This window comes from Eublepharis macularius, chromosome 11 (genome assembly GCF_028583425.1).
Source record: "Eublepharis macularius isolate TG4126 chromosome 11, MPM_Emac_v1.0, whole genome shotgun sequence".
Taxonomy (NCBI): Eukaryota; Metazoa; Chordata; class Lepidosauria; order Squamata; family Eublepharidae; genus Eublepharis; species Eublepharis macularius.
Genome location: NC_072800.1, coordinates 74,956,864 through 74,972,282, shown reverse-complemented (window position 1 = coordinate 74,972,282; position 15,419 = coordinate 74,956,864). Strand labels below are relative to the sequence as shown.

At 40.4% G+C, this 15,419-nt stretch overlaps 1 protein-coding gene across 1 annotated transcript in view; it reads left to right on the top strand.

Annotated features, from left to right (window-relative positions):
• The window catches only part of PARD3 (par-3 family cell polarity regulator), a 706,595-nt gene that overhangs the window by 375,277 nt on the left and 315,899 nt on the right, over positions 1-15,419 (top strand). The window contains exon 9 of the mRNA XM_054991157.1: positions 1,931-2,313. Within this exon, the coding sequence (XP_054847132.1) occupies positions 1,931-2,313 (383 nt within the window). The remainder of the gene's footprint in view (positions 1-1,930; positions 2,314-15,419) is intronic.

The following is a 15,419-nucleotide window of genomic DNA, read 5'->3' as shown; positions in this document are numbered from 1 at the left end:
GTGCTTGTGCATATGATGTTGAAAGCTGTCTTGAAGAATTCAAAAAGATTATAAACATTTGCATAGAAAGCTATTGGGTATCAATGTGTTATTCCTTTTTATTATTTTTACCTCTGATAAAATAAGATAGTTCGTGCAAGTATTTCAATGAAAATTAATCTTAAGAACTAAAAACACAGTGCAACTGATCTAGCAAGGAATTCATAAGCACTATACGGATTTTTCTCCTTCAGAGAAATAACTTTGCAATATAAATTTTTAATCTTTTGCAGCGGTGGATAAATTAAATTAAAGCAAGCTATTTCTAATCCTTCCTGCACTAATTTTAATCCAGATTCACCTTGAATATGCTGCAGCTGTGTTTAGGAGCATCACTAATCACAGCAATGTTGGGTGCAGTTACCATATGCATCTGCATTGTGTATACAGATATCTGTCTATCATTGCAGTTTTGAGAGGCATCTTTGCCCTATGGAAGTATGTATGTTTTACTGTAATTTGTGCATTGGAGAACGTGTGCAGTTTCAAATAGAGGGCGTTGTTTACAATCCAGCAATGACATTTACACAAGGACAGAGGAGCCTTAAAAACTCCGTTTTATAATACAGGGTGGGCTGAGGAGAACAGAGACAAAATGGTCCACTGCAGGGCTTTTTTTCTGGGAAAAGATGTGGTGGAACTCAGTGGGTTGCCCTCCGAGAAAATGGTCACATGGCTGGTGGCCCCGCCCTCTGATCTCCAGACAGAGGGGAGTTGAGATTGCCCTCCGCACTGCCAAGTGGCGCAGAAGGCAATCTCAACTCCCCTCTGTCTGGAGATCAGGGGGCGGGGCCACCAGCCATGTGACCATTTTCAAGAGGTTCCGGAACTCCGTTCCACCGTGTTCCTGCTGAAAAAAAGCCCTGGTCTTCTGTATACCATGGATTGCATTAACTGGAAGCAGTCTACATGTTGCTTTGATATAAATCCAAGTAGCAAATTTTTATTTTGTTTAATTTAAAACGAACAATTTAAAATGAACAGAGGTTAGCTGGATAGTGTCCAGTTTTATCTATTGGTTATTATCTGTTGGACTCAGCACTGGGGAAGCTCATTGTAGCTTAATGCTATGCTAATGCTTAGGTACAGATCTCTTTTATTGTATTGGAAAAATAATGGAAAATGACTTCTCTTTGACAGTCAGGTAAACTAGTGGTAGAGAAGTTATGATATCTGTGGCACTTCTGTTTGCACTGGTGTTTGTCTTATTAATGATGTTTTTACATATATAGGTGTGTCTATTATGTGGCATCAAGCTGCTTCTGACTTATGGTGACTCTGTAATCAGTGCCCTCTAAAATGACTTGTCATTGACAGCCTTGCTCAGTTCTTGGAAACTGACTTCCTTTATTGAGTCAACCCATCTCATGTTGGGTCTTCCTCTTTTAAGCAGACACATTAAAATACTCATACAGAAACTATTCTCTCTCTAATATTAAATCAATCTTCTCATTGGATAGAAGAAATAAATGTCCTGAATATGATATTTATTATTCTGAAGGATGTACAGCTACTATGCTATATGCAAAGTAAGATGATGCATAATGTTCTTTGATTTTTGATATTTTGTGTTACAGAGATGTTTGAGGTATAAGAAAAGTCACAATGTATATAATGTTTTAGAAAAGGACTTTGATCAATAATCGAGGATACTTTTATGTATTAATCAAAGAAAATAAATTAAATTGTGTTGACTTAATAGAAATATACTGCAGCAGAAAAGGCATTTATAATGGATCCCTCCAAGAAAATCAGCCATTTAGTTTACAGTTCAATTTCAACAATATGTCTGTCATTTCATGATGCCTAATTAACATCAGTAATTATGCTTGTAATGTCTTCTAGTCTGACAGTCTTAATTTGCTAATTTTCCATTCATTCTAAAACCTAGAGCACAGCATATGTTCCGTCAAGCCATGCGTACTCCCATTATTTGGTTCCATGTAGTTCCAGCAGCAAAGAAAGAACAGTATGAACAGTTATCTCAAAGTGAGAAGAATGCATATTACTCCAGTCGGTTTAGCCCCGATCCCCAGTATATTGACAATAAGAGTATTAACCACTCTGGACTTCACACGTTGCAAAGAATACCCCGAATGAGCAATCAAGCAGATCAGACAGACTCTTACTCACAACTACCTCATAGTGTGAATTCATCAGGAAAACCACCCATGGGCCTGTCGCCATCACCGCAAAAAGTTCTCACGTCCGCTTCAAACCGTGGCTACAACACCAAAAGGATAGGGAAGAGGCTTAATATACAGCTGAGGAAAGGTAAGAAGCATGTATCTCTACTCCATTTTTACTGGTGTGCACAAATGTACATTTCAGCAGGCCACTTCATATCTGCAAAGATGCACCATGGACCTGATTCACACTCTCCCACATGCTGCTACTTTCAACTATAACCAAAAGCATCATAAATGTGTATGTATGACTATTGTGTGTGCTAAACCAGAGGGTTTAAACAGCTTTCGTGATTTGAAATGTTGTTAGAATTGTTAAGCGTAACAGGTACTTTGCTGCCATAGCTAACCGGAGAGTAACGACCAGGATGCAGAGAACTCTTAAGCTAGTTCTGTGAGCTCGTAGGTGGCTTTGCAGTCGTTTTTTTCCGCAAAAGAGCAGCCCCTCCTGCTGCTAGGGAAATCACTTTTTACATTGAGGAGAGTTTCAAATACTGTTTGAGATAAAGGCCTTAGATCCAGCGATTCAAGGAATCTAAAAACTCCGCTGTTCTTCCGGGCTAGCCCCAAATCCCTTGTACAAGTCTCCTTCCATTTCCAGGAGTCTGCACTAAATCTTTCTCGACTGAGTTTTATCATCATCATTATTATTTCCATTCCAGACAAGTGATTTGTGAGAAAAGGATGATTAGTGGGTAGAGAATCCCACCTTCTTTGTGTGGGTATAACAACATCTATATACATCATGCATTTCAAGTGTGTCATAATATCTGTAAACACCTTGTCAAGTAGTTATATGAAAACCCGGGTATTTTATTGTAGTGAAGAAAGATTAGCTAGTGTCTCCATGTCTCTTCTGCATGACTTGGCAAACAGAGTGAATGGTTAACTTTCGTCCCCATCATGTTTGTTAATTAACACATACTTTTTTCTCATGGAACATGTTAAAGGGGACTCTGACTAGGGTTTCAATAATGATTAGAGAGTCCCCCCCACCTTCCAATGGCGTTGTGGAATTTTTGTGAGCTACCATATTGCTTGTTTCTGGTTACTGAGTTTTAAGCTCTACAAACTTAGATGACATAAGGTTGAGTTGACAGTTGGCTTCTGTTGCTGAAGTGAATTTCAAAAATACTCAAGGCCATCAGCTTAAGATGAGATGATTGTGGGGGGAAGGGTTGGCTTTTCCTAGCCGAGTAAGGAATTGCTGTCCTTACGAATATAAACTCAGTCAGTACAGCGATTTACCAATTTTTCATCTTTAATGGAACCGATAAAGAGGGAAACCTACAAAACACACCACTGGGAGATTACACAGTCTTCTGATTTTCTCAGTCAGCGGTGGGGAATAGTGTTCATGCAGCTTATGTAATTGCAGCAGTAATTTTGACTAAGTGGTGGACTTGAATAGCATTTTATAGCTTCTCAGCAGTAAGTGTTGAGAGTGCAAATTGTTGTGGCAAAAGTTAATAAAAATGTCCAACATGAAATTCAAACCTGAAACATTAGTCAGAACTCAAAATCATGAAGAGGTTTCTCTGCGTCAAATTAGACTTGTGCTTTGCTAACGAATGTGGCAGACAATCAGCCGGCATTAGATATATCTGAACTCCTGCCAGCGAATGAGTTTCAAGTGTGCCTCATGCTCTGTTGGGGCGTGGTCTTTGAGTGGTGGCTGCAAAACTCAAATTCTAATAGTTGTAGTTCACAGATGGTATAGTGCAGTGATAAGGAGCATTAACTTTAATTTGAGAGATCCTGAGTTCAGATTTCATCTTGTCTTGAAAACTCATGAGATAGCCTTAAATAAGCCACTTCTGCTTCAGTCCTTCTCTCAGTTAGACAAATAAACTTAGGCCCACCTTGGAAATCTATTGTAAAGATTACCCACATATCATATATGAAAAACTTGGAATGTTGAAAGCACTGCGTAAATATTAATTATTTAGCAGTAACTTGGTTTAAGAGGCTGTTCTTAAAACCAAGTCAATCTTGTTCATTCAAAGTACCTCCAAAGTACACACACACACACGCTCTTCTACCCAGTGGAGACATAAAGTGGCTTATAACATCCTTCTTTTCCTCATCCATTTTAGCCTCACAACAGCCCTGTGAAGTAGTTTGGGTTAAGAGAAATGTCAGCCAGTTAGTTTCTATAATTAAGTGGGGATTTGAATCTGGGTCTCCCAGATCCTTGTCAGACACTTTAACTATTATACCATGAGAGCCAGTTTGGTGTTGAGAGCCAGTTTGGTGTAGTGGTTAAGAGTGCAGGACTCTAATCTGGAGAACTGGGTTTGATTCCTCACTCCTCCACTTGAAGCCAGCTGGGTGACCATGGGTCAGTCACAGCTTCTAGCTCTCTCAGCCCTACCCACCTCACAGGGTGTTTTGTTGTGGGGATAATAATAATGATACTTTGTAAACCTCTTTGAGTGGGTGTTAAGTCATCTTGAAGGGAGGTATATAAATCAAATGATGATGATGATGATGATGATGATGATGATGATGATGATGATTATTATTATTATGCTGGCTCTCAACAAACTGGATGATGCCTTTCACTTTAAATGTACTTATTCTATGCTGTAAAACTAAGCTATGTCTTACGTTTCCTGGAAAACAGGGTCCTTGAAATTTTTCTGGGTTTTTGCTTCTTTAAAAAAGAATGAAAGAAAAACATGAACTTCTTCTGAACTACATAAATAGCTTTTTCCTAACTGACCCATGTAACCTGTACCAGAGGTCACCTCAATGAAAACATTAATTCCTAGATCAGAGTAAAATGGTTTGCATGCTTGAGATGGTTACCAGTTGGCTTTTAGAATAAAACATTGTTTGTTTGTTGCTGCTGCTATGAATAAAACACCTGAAATGTCACTTATTGGTGCTTTCCTCTTTTAGTCATTTCTTAAATCTTAAAAAAGAGAGAGAGAGAGAAATAAAAGAAAATCATGAGCTGTCAATTCAGTTAATAAGCTGTAATAAGCTGTATTACTTTGATGGGCAGGATTCTCTAAGATGTGGTTAAAGAAGCAGTTGATGCATGGGTGTAAAATATTAGTTTAATTTCCAGAAATGTCCACCTAAATGGTATACAGGCCACCCAGTCAGGAAGGCAGTGCAGCTGTGAGAGAAGAACAAGAACTTGAGGCAGTTTAAAAGGAATTTGGAGGGTATCACTGCCCTGCTAGATTAATGCAGTACAGATCTAGGCAGAAGGATGAAATTAGTAATTGGTTGAGGAGGGCTACAAGTAGCCAGAGAGGAGGAACATATGGGAGACTGGTTGATAGATGGGAAGGGGGGAACCAGAAATATTTTAAGAAGAGGGCTTTTCCCATTGGACAAATTGGACATTTTGGCGAGCACTTAAAAAAAAGTCCTATTAGATATTTTTGGGGAACAAAGAAATTGTTCATAGTTACACATACAAACATACAAAGCTGCCTTTTACTGATTCTGACTATTGGTACATCAAGGGCAGCAGCATCTACTTAAACGGGCAGCATCTCTCAAGGATCTAGCAGAGATCTTTCATATCACCTCCTATTGATTCTTTTAAGTGGAGATGCTGAGGAACGAGTCTTGGACCTTCTTCATATGAAACTGATGCTGTATCTCAGAGCCATGGCCCCTTGCGTCCACTGTTAATGTGCTGTAATGTATGTGATGATAATACACTATTTTTTTTCAAAGAAGATTTTTTCTTTATTTAGACTATAAACAATAACATAAAAGCTTTAGAGAATGAACATTGAAGATAAAAAACACACACTAATGATAAATAAACAAGTAAAAGAGAAAAAAAAACCCAAGACTAAACTACAAATTGAGTTTCAATTTTATCCGCAGCAAATATATATCATTTTCAAATTCTCACTTATTCTAAGTTAAACATAAGAGCCCTCTTTTTTCCTATTGTTATCTCAATCCATAAATCCAGATGTCATCAAGTCATTATTATCTATTTCATGTAAAAAGTCTATGAACGGTTTCCATTCAGTCAAAAATTCAGTCAACCTTAATACCTCCGTGAGAGAGGGGGTGGTCACCCCAGCCTTGAAACAAGCTGTGGTGTCTCCACTTCTAAAGAGGCATAGCCTTGACTGGTTAGCCAGCTATGGCCTTTCCTGGACAGAAAGTATCTGGCCACTGTGATACATGCCCCAGTTACATCTAAATTAGATTACTGCAATACACTATTTGTAGTGTATGTGTGGCTGCTCTTGAGAGCCAGTTTGGTGTAGTGGTTAAGAGCAGCAGGACTCTAATCTGGAGAACCGGGTTTGATTCCCCACTCCTCCACTTGAAGCCAGCTGGGTGGCCTTGGGTCAGTCACAGCTCTCTAGCGCTCTCTCAGACCCAACCACCTCACAGAGTGATTGTTGTGGGGATAATAATAACACCCTTTGTAAACCACTCTGAGTGGGCATTAAGTTGTTCTGAAAGGTGGTATATAAATCAAATGTTATTATTATATTATAAAAATGTTCAGAAAATTCAATTGGTGCGGAATGCAGCATGTTGACTGGAATAGGTCATAGGGACCTTATTTCTGCAGTCCCTCCCTATTTGCACTGGCTTCCAGCCTGTTTTTGAGTACAATTCAATAGTATTGACCTTTAAAGCCCTTTATAGTTTGGTACCAACATACCTGAAGGACCGCCTACTCCCCTATGAACTTAGCCAATCACTGCAGTCATCTTCCAGGGCCCTGCTTCAGGGGCCCTCACCTTCTGAGATTAGGCAGGTGGCAACTGGGGAGAGGACCATATCAGTTGTGGAACCAGAGCTCTTGAAACGCTCTCCCCAGGGAGATTGCTATCTGTTGCTATCTTCTGCCAGCATTCCCAGCATTGTTTAGCATTCCCTCATGATCCCTCCTCCTTGTTTTTATTGTTGTTTTATATTTTTGCATGTGTATTTTATTCCTGGTTTTATTTGTTTCAACGACATGTTTTTTCTTGGTTTAATGGTTTTTAAGATCTGATTTTCTTAGGTATGTTTTTAATTTGCTACCTCCCTTGGTGGCCCTTATGAAGGCAGAAAGGCAGGGGATTAATTTTGTAAAATAAATATTTTAGCCTCATAACCATCCTGGGAGGTAGGTTAGGCTGAGTGTATCTGATTGGCCCAAAGTCACCCAAAGAGCTTTCATGGCAGAATGGGAATTCAAACCTGGAGTGTCTTAGATTCTAGTCCAACACTTCAACCACTACAACATGCTGGCAGCAAGGTGGGACCTTTTGCCCCACTGGCAAAAGGCCTGCTGTGCCTTCAGCATTACACTTTTTATTTTGCCCTTGTGAAAGTCAGAGACAGTGTGTGAGAGAACTATGAGTTTGTTATGGATTTCTCGCCTAGGGGTTACCAAATATCTACAGCCACCACTAGTATTGCCAGGGCTTTTTAGATCTCAGTGTTCCATATTTGGATGATGGATCCTCTTTTATTCAGTGTATTATCACCTCTGTGTTGTAGCTTGAACATGTGATGCATGGTGACATCATTTGTGATGCAAGCAGACAGGATTTCCCTTTTATACCTAATGCTTTCTATTGTGAATGTTTGCTGTGGAAAGACAGCCTTATGCCTTGATTCTCATTTGATTATGCTGAGAACGTGCATGCGGAGCAACAAATGAAGCAGAGCTCTTAAGTATACCCCCAAGTAGTTTATTATAAATGTGAGCAGAATTGAGATGTTGATTGTCTTTGATTATTTTTAATGAAGGATATTAAAAATATGACTGGCTTTACAGAAACCTAAGAAACGTGCTTTCTTTTCCGCTAACGGGCAGCACTTACTTTGCCAATTACAGTCATTAGATTAAAAAATCCTTGCGGGTGTACTAATATGCACGCGCGCACACACACACGTCTGCCATCATCATGAAATCCTCTTCTTATTGAGCCCATCTATTCAGAAAAATGATTTAGAGTGTACAAATTGCCTCTATTGCATATAAAAGCTAAAGAAAGTGGCTTCCCTTATTAAAGCTGTTCTTTTTGCAGGGTGTGTGAACTGTGTCCCTAGCAGATGACAAAGTGGGAGAGTCCCTCCAGATACTAGGCTTGCTTCCATTCTGATTTCTTCATATTTATTGCCATTTTGGCATTTTCAAATAACTTGATCTTTCATAGGAATTAGCTGTTTAATAAAGTCAGAAGAGAAGGTCAGTAATATGCTTCTGTCAATGCAGAATGTTTGTTGGCTTTTTCTAAATGAAAATTGATATCTATTTATCTTTGGTTAAAGGTCGGGGCTTGAATGGCTGGGATACAGATTTAGGGGTTATTGCTGATGTTATAATATGACTAGAGTTTTTCAGTTCACATATATTAAAGCTCCATTCCTATGGCCAGTTCCGCATACACGGGGGCCCCTTCATGTGCTGTAATTTCTAACACATAAAATAAACTATGCATAGGAAACAGCATGCATATTGGAAATTATGGTATTCAAATGGATTGCTTTTGTTGGTTATAGTTGCCCAGTGTGGGCATAATAGTCCCGATCTATGGATAAGTGTGGGGAAGCATTCCCTGCCTCTACGCTTTGCTGCAGCAGTTTGCCCCCTTACTTTCATGTTTTGCTTTTAAAGCATGGTTTAGTGGTAGCATTCATCAGCACTAACCAGATCTCTGCTATTAACTGGAGTATGAAACTAGGTTTTGAAGCAGGTTCGCAACCTTCCTTTCAAGAAAATATGATTGACATTAAACCATGCTTGATGTCATGCTTGAAGTAAACTAAGGAAAAAGCTCATAGCATGGTCTTAGTAGATCAGGAACGCCATCTTATTGTCTCTTGAGAGCCAGATTCTGAACACCAGATAGCTTCTGGCTCTTTAACAGCTTCTTCCTGACAGAATTTCAAGTATTCCAGCTTTTCAATGGAGTGCTGCTTATCTGCCTGCTTATCTTGCTGCTTATCTGCCTCCTCTGGGAATATGATTTCTGTAACCACGCAACATTAGGAGGGAGGGCAGATGCAAGCAATGCTCTTGTCTGGAGTTAACCCATCATTCCAATGAGTGGGTAAAGGAATTGAGGCCATTTTATCATTGAATAGTCTGTGAACACAGAGGACATATCCTTTGCTGGGAATCACGCACGATGACCCAAATTCTATCAGTCGCTTCAGCAAAGAGGCATCCCAGATACTTCGGGCAATTACGTTGATTGCACATGCAGCTGCAGTAATTTCATTCTCAAATGACCAGTTCAGGTTTCTAACTGGTCATTTCCTCATGCAATTATTGTGATTGTAAGTGCACAATTTTGGAGGTGTGGATCTCCAATATAAAAGGATCTTAAAATCATATCTTTTTTAGTTCTATTGAAAAGGGTGTAATTAAAAAGAAATTAACTTAGTCATGATCCATGTGACATTACAATGCATGGTTTTACCCACCCCCAAATAGGGGTGGGATTTTTTTTTTGTTCATAATGGACTTTAATGAAGCACATCAGACAATAGTATTTCAGTCAGATGAACAATTGACTAAATGAGAGCAGATTTTCTGCAATGGCACCTCATTGGAAAGAACGACAGGGATAAAATGGGTTTGGATTCCTCAGCCTTTCCCTGTTGTCACGTTATATATGGCATTGCTATCCTTTCCCCATTTTTTTTAATACAGGAAGTTTGAAGTCTGCTATTTGGGAGGTGAAAACATAATGGTGATACTTCCCTCAATGATGGGTCCTCTTAAAGTGCGATAATTTGCAGGCCAGAACCAATAGTCCAGGGCCCATTTTGCAGCTAGCATGTTCACATCAGCATTCAAAAATATCCTGGCCTTGTTAACAACAACAACAACTACAACAACATTTGATTTATATACTGCCCTTCAGAACAACTTAATGCCCACTCAGAGCAGTTTATAAAGTATGCTATTATTATCCCCACAACAAAACACCCTGTGAGGTGGGTGGGGCTGAGAGAGCTCCAAGAAGCTGTGACTGACCCAAGGTCACCCAGCTGTCTTCAAGTGGAGGAGTGGGGAATCAAACCTGGCTCTCCAGATTAGAGTCCCATGCTCTTAACCACTACACTAAACTGGCTCTCTGTTCTAATTTTTTTTTAAAAGGTCAGTTCCAAATATATTGCCTATTCAAGCGCAAAAGCCATGTGGTGTTTCCTTTAATTACAGCTGGGATTCTTAAAATCCGGGGAAAATTCTCTGATCCGTTTAAGACAGATCAAAGAATCCCAGATTTGTTTGCCATTATTCCCTATGGGGAAAACTATCTGGGGCTATCCAGAGGTCTGTGTGTGGCATTTTTAAAGAAAACTCCACCAAATTTGCAGTGAACCTACTCTTGACTGTCTCTTAAAGATCACCCAAACTTCAGGAAGTTTGAACCCTGGGGTTCAATTCTGCGAACCCCTGAAGAAGGTTCCCCTGGCCACTCTCCATTGTTTCCTATGAGGGAAACATTCCAAGCAGGCTTTCAGGCAGGAACACTCAGGGGCAAGGCTGACAGTGGCCATTCCCAAATGCAAGAGGAAGCCCAGCAGAACCAAACTGAAGCAAGGGAATGGATGGGATCCCCCAGAAGTAAAGTGAATCAAGCGGACCAACGTCAAACCAGAGAATCATGCCAAAACAGTCAATTCCACCCAAACCAGACTGAACCAAGCTGGGCAGACGAGAGCTCCCGCACCAATTGGCCAGTTGCTTCCCTCTCTTCCTGCCTCTGCCTCACTCCCCTTCCCCCTCCCTTCTTGAAGAAAAGCAGGAGAAGCTCAGAAAGGAGCCAGATAAAGGCTGAAGCCATGTTTCCTGGATTTACCTGGAAGTCTGACTCCAAGTTCTTGGATCGTATCCTGGATTCTCTGAATTGATTCAGGGAATGCCAGATTTAGCTAGATCAGCAAAAATCTGGCTTCGTTCTTGAATCTCGGACTCAAATTACACAACTATACTCAACACTCTGTCTTAAACCTGCAGTTCATTCCACTCTCTAGGATACAGCTACTAGTCAATCATAGCATGTTTCACTCACCCATCCTTACTTAAGATGCTGGATTCTTAACCACAGTAAACATCCATTCAACCCCCCCCCCCCAGTAACCAGCAGAAAAAAACAAAATTATTTACATGGCAAAGCATTGCAAGCCAGCTTCTACCATTCCCATAACCAGGAAATGAAACCTAGAACCATGCTCTGCCGATAAGGGCTGAATACGGTGGTTACCATCATATGTTGAGCAGCGATGGGTGATTCCTGTCCCCCCCACCAATTGCATTCACAATGAAGGGCCACTCAGGTCTAGAGTTTGTTTCTCCAAATTTCCATGTTTGCAAATAAGTACACATTCAAAATTACCAAATGTATAGTGTTTAATCCCTCCCTGCAAAGTAACCCTTCAATGCAAGGGAGGGGGGGTAAATGTAAACATTTGAAAGATAGGGACAGGTTTGGGAAAGGACTGGGAGCCTTCACTTCCTCACTCTTCTGCTCTCCCAAACTTGACAGGCTGTGGCTAGTCCACAATAATCAGTAGTGTTCAAAAGAATATTTACTTGGCTTTAAATGTTTGGATATTCTAGTATTATCTGACTGACTGTTTAGAAATGACAAACGTTGAGACATAGGTTTGTTTGGATTTTATCAACAGTCCTCCCTTCTTTACCCCAGTGTGCTCTCTGAGTTGTGGTCCTCCTTGCATGTATGATTATTTGCTTTGGGCCCTTGTTGCTGTAGTCAGAAACGAGATTAAAAATAAATAAATAAACAGAATGCAAACAGATCTCAGTGAGTGTGTAAAAGGTGTGGACATGGTAGAAGTTTGTTGACGCTGAGTTATGAATATTAGAGAAGCCCGGCTATTTTTCTTTCTTTTAAGCCCCTGATGTGGCTTAGGGGTACTCAGTCAACTACTGTCTGTTTGCACTGTGCTTTGTAATGTCCTATAGCCACTTTAAAGGCAACTGTGTCGGTATTTTGATATATTGCTGTAGTGGCTGATGCAGTTCCAGTGTTGCAGAGTTCTAGGGCAAAGGAAAAAATCATGGTAGGTATCTACCACCCACCCCAAACCTCCCTTCACAAGTTTGGGGCCTCCCAGATAGGTAAAGGCTATGTCACCACACACCTAGCCTTCATTACAGCACACAGAGCCCCCTGACCCAAATTCTCCCAGGAACTCCTCTCTCCTCTTCCAGAGGCTCCACCAGTTCTCTGTATGTACCTCCCCTCACCCAGCTACAGCCCAAGGCTATTGGAGGAAAAGAAACTTAGAGGTAACTTTCCCTATATTTACACTGCCACCATTTAAACTTAGCTCATTTAACATGACCAGAGTGTTTGAGGCCTGTGTGTGAGGCCAGTGATTTCAAGCCAGCCAAGTTTAAACAAACCAAAAATAAAATTTATTTACAAGATGGAACATAGGAATGAACGGATTTTAAACTAATAAACAAACTGGAGTTAAAAAGAGAATGTCTGTCTTTCTGCTGTCAGCAACCTTTCTGCTGCCTCCTTTGGCAGCACCAAAAACCTTCTCCCTCAGCAGCTCCCCAAAGCCTTCTTTTCCTCCAGTGGACATTAACACTCCCACTGGCTGTGTCTCAGGAGAAGTGGAGCTGAAGCCAATCCTATCCCTCACGGTATCCTATATTAAGGTGGAGGAAGGTGGCAAAGAAGCCTTCCTCCAGCTTAAGCAACTTTTCAGTTTGGGAAGCCTGAGCCTGCTTTGCTTAGTGAACTGGTAGGGTTACAGGCTTGCAGATGCTTAGAATGAGACCTGATCGACTAAAGTGAAATGGTTTTCTGCCTGATGAAAAAGCCAGAATAGATTCACTGGGAAATTAGAGAGATATGCCCTACAGTTCTTCTTTTCTCAAATAGAGGCCGTTAAGTGTTATCGACAGAAGGAGCAGCAGATAGTTTTGAGCAGCCTGAGGGAAGAATGAGAGCTCTTCTGCTCTTTAATGAGTTACCACTCAGTAATACCTATCATGCATGTATCAACCATAGTATTACATATGAAACTGGCTTGTACCACTGGTTGGTCAGCAGGCAGAGAAAAAAAAACCTCTCACAATGCTTGTTTCCTCAAGATCCTGCCTTAGATGCCAGGGACAGAGCTTCCAACCTTCTGCATGGAACCCTCTACTCATAAGCCATGATTCCTGTGGTATTCTAAAGAAGATGTTGTTGTTGTTTATTTATAGTCCACTTTTCTCACTGAGATCCAAGGTGGAATACGTACTGCAAGAGAATACAGTGTAATCAGTAGCTAGGAGGACATTCACAGAGCAAAAATGCAACATGATCAACAGGACATTCAGTGAAAACAGATACAATTGGGTAGACACAAATTTGAAAAGTGAAATACATGGATGAAGGAATTAAATCAATTAACATGATATCTTTAGCAAAGAACTACCCAGTAGGAGCGTATCTACATCAGCAGACGATACCCAACAGCCCAGTCTATCGTCCCTGCTCCTTACCAAGGATATTAGTTTCCATGTTCAGCTTTTGTTTCCCATGTTTGATGTGTGATCAAGCAAGCAAGGATGAGAAGAGGACTTCAGTACAGTTATTCAGAATTTTAGTTTGAAGAAATAGCACTCATAACAACATTTCCACTACGTTCACTTGCTCTTAAATCCTACGCGCAATTTTGGATCCAAGTTTTGCTCTACTCACAGACAGTAATAACATTTCTTCTAGAATCATCTGTATCCAAACAAAATCTGAAAACTCTCATGTTGAGCTTAGAAGCAGTTCCCACTGAGATGAGTGGAGGTAAAGCTCTTGAAATAATGTTGTGTGTTTACTTGGGAAGGGTTGGTCCTATTGGGTTACATTTTCAAATTAGAAGTGCTTCCTCTGTGTGTGTGTGTGTACACACATGTGCGTGCGCACACACACACAAACTCTTAAAAGCTTTACTCTAGGGAAACTGAAGTGGGACCCTGAAGAACATTCTGTTTAGTTGCACTGTTGACGATCTAGCCTACCTTCTTTCCATAATACATTATTATGCTTTAAGTATCAAGGGGAGATAAAAGAAAAAGAAAAGGGAGGGGAAGCTGAGGATTATCAAATGTGAAGCTATTGATATATTTGCCTCACCCATGTTAGCAGTCTCTAGGAAGTCCCAGCAGACAAAGCAAGTACAAAATTAATTAGACACAAGGCTGTGAAGAACATTAATTGCAACAATGTATCACCTTTTATTGTTCTCAAGCACGGGCGTCAAAAGAAGATGGGAACTTGGACAGGTTCCAGCTTGGCCTCCATGCAGACACAGTGAGATAATAATCGGTTAATGGATGAACGCTGTGCAGAGTTCCTTTCGAGCATTAGCACAGTAGTTGTTCAAGTGGAAGAGGGTCTTTGGCTCCCTGTGGACTTCCATTTTTCACAACTGATTGGCATCTGAATAGCAACATCATTTGCACATACTGCTTGGCTGTAAGGTTACACTAATTAATTTTGATTTTAACTTTTGGAACAAATTACACATTTTAAAATGGTGTGTCTTAGAACAGGGATGGGCACTCCACTAGAGAGGTTTTTTGGGTTCATCCTAATGCTATACTTAGTTATTTCATTATTGCCTTTCTTCCCTCATGGAACCCAAGCCAGTGCCTGTATATGGTTCCCTGAGGGTCTCCTGTCCAGGCGTTGACAAGACCCAGATCCCCTTCCATAATGATTCAATCTATTTATAGATTTCACAAATTTATTTTAGGGTTTCCAAAAATCTATGTCCTACCTTGTGAAGGTATGTAATTCATAGTAACTCATCTGGCTGCCATGGCAATATGGTTATTTGCTGAAAGGCAGAGATATAAATTTCATTTAGCTAAAGCAGCTGTTCCAAATATCAAATTTTTTATCATTTAAACATTGACAAGCTCACAATCTGTCTGGCCCACAGACACGTTCTTATATATTAGCCCTGTGAAGAAAAATTAATACTTGAATGTGCTCCTCTCTTGTGAGAAGATGATTAATAAGATCAGCATTGAAATACAAGCTCGCCTGCTGCACTCAGAGAGGATCTGGAACACATATAGGGCCAAACTACAAGTGACGATTGACACTAGTTGGACACTTGTCAGGTTCCCTCAAGTTTTGATGGGAAATGTAGGCAGCTTGACAGAATGTTGGACAAGTGACAGTTGAAAAGTCCATTGGACAGCAGTTGGACAGCCAAGCT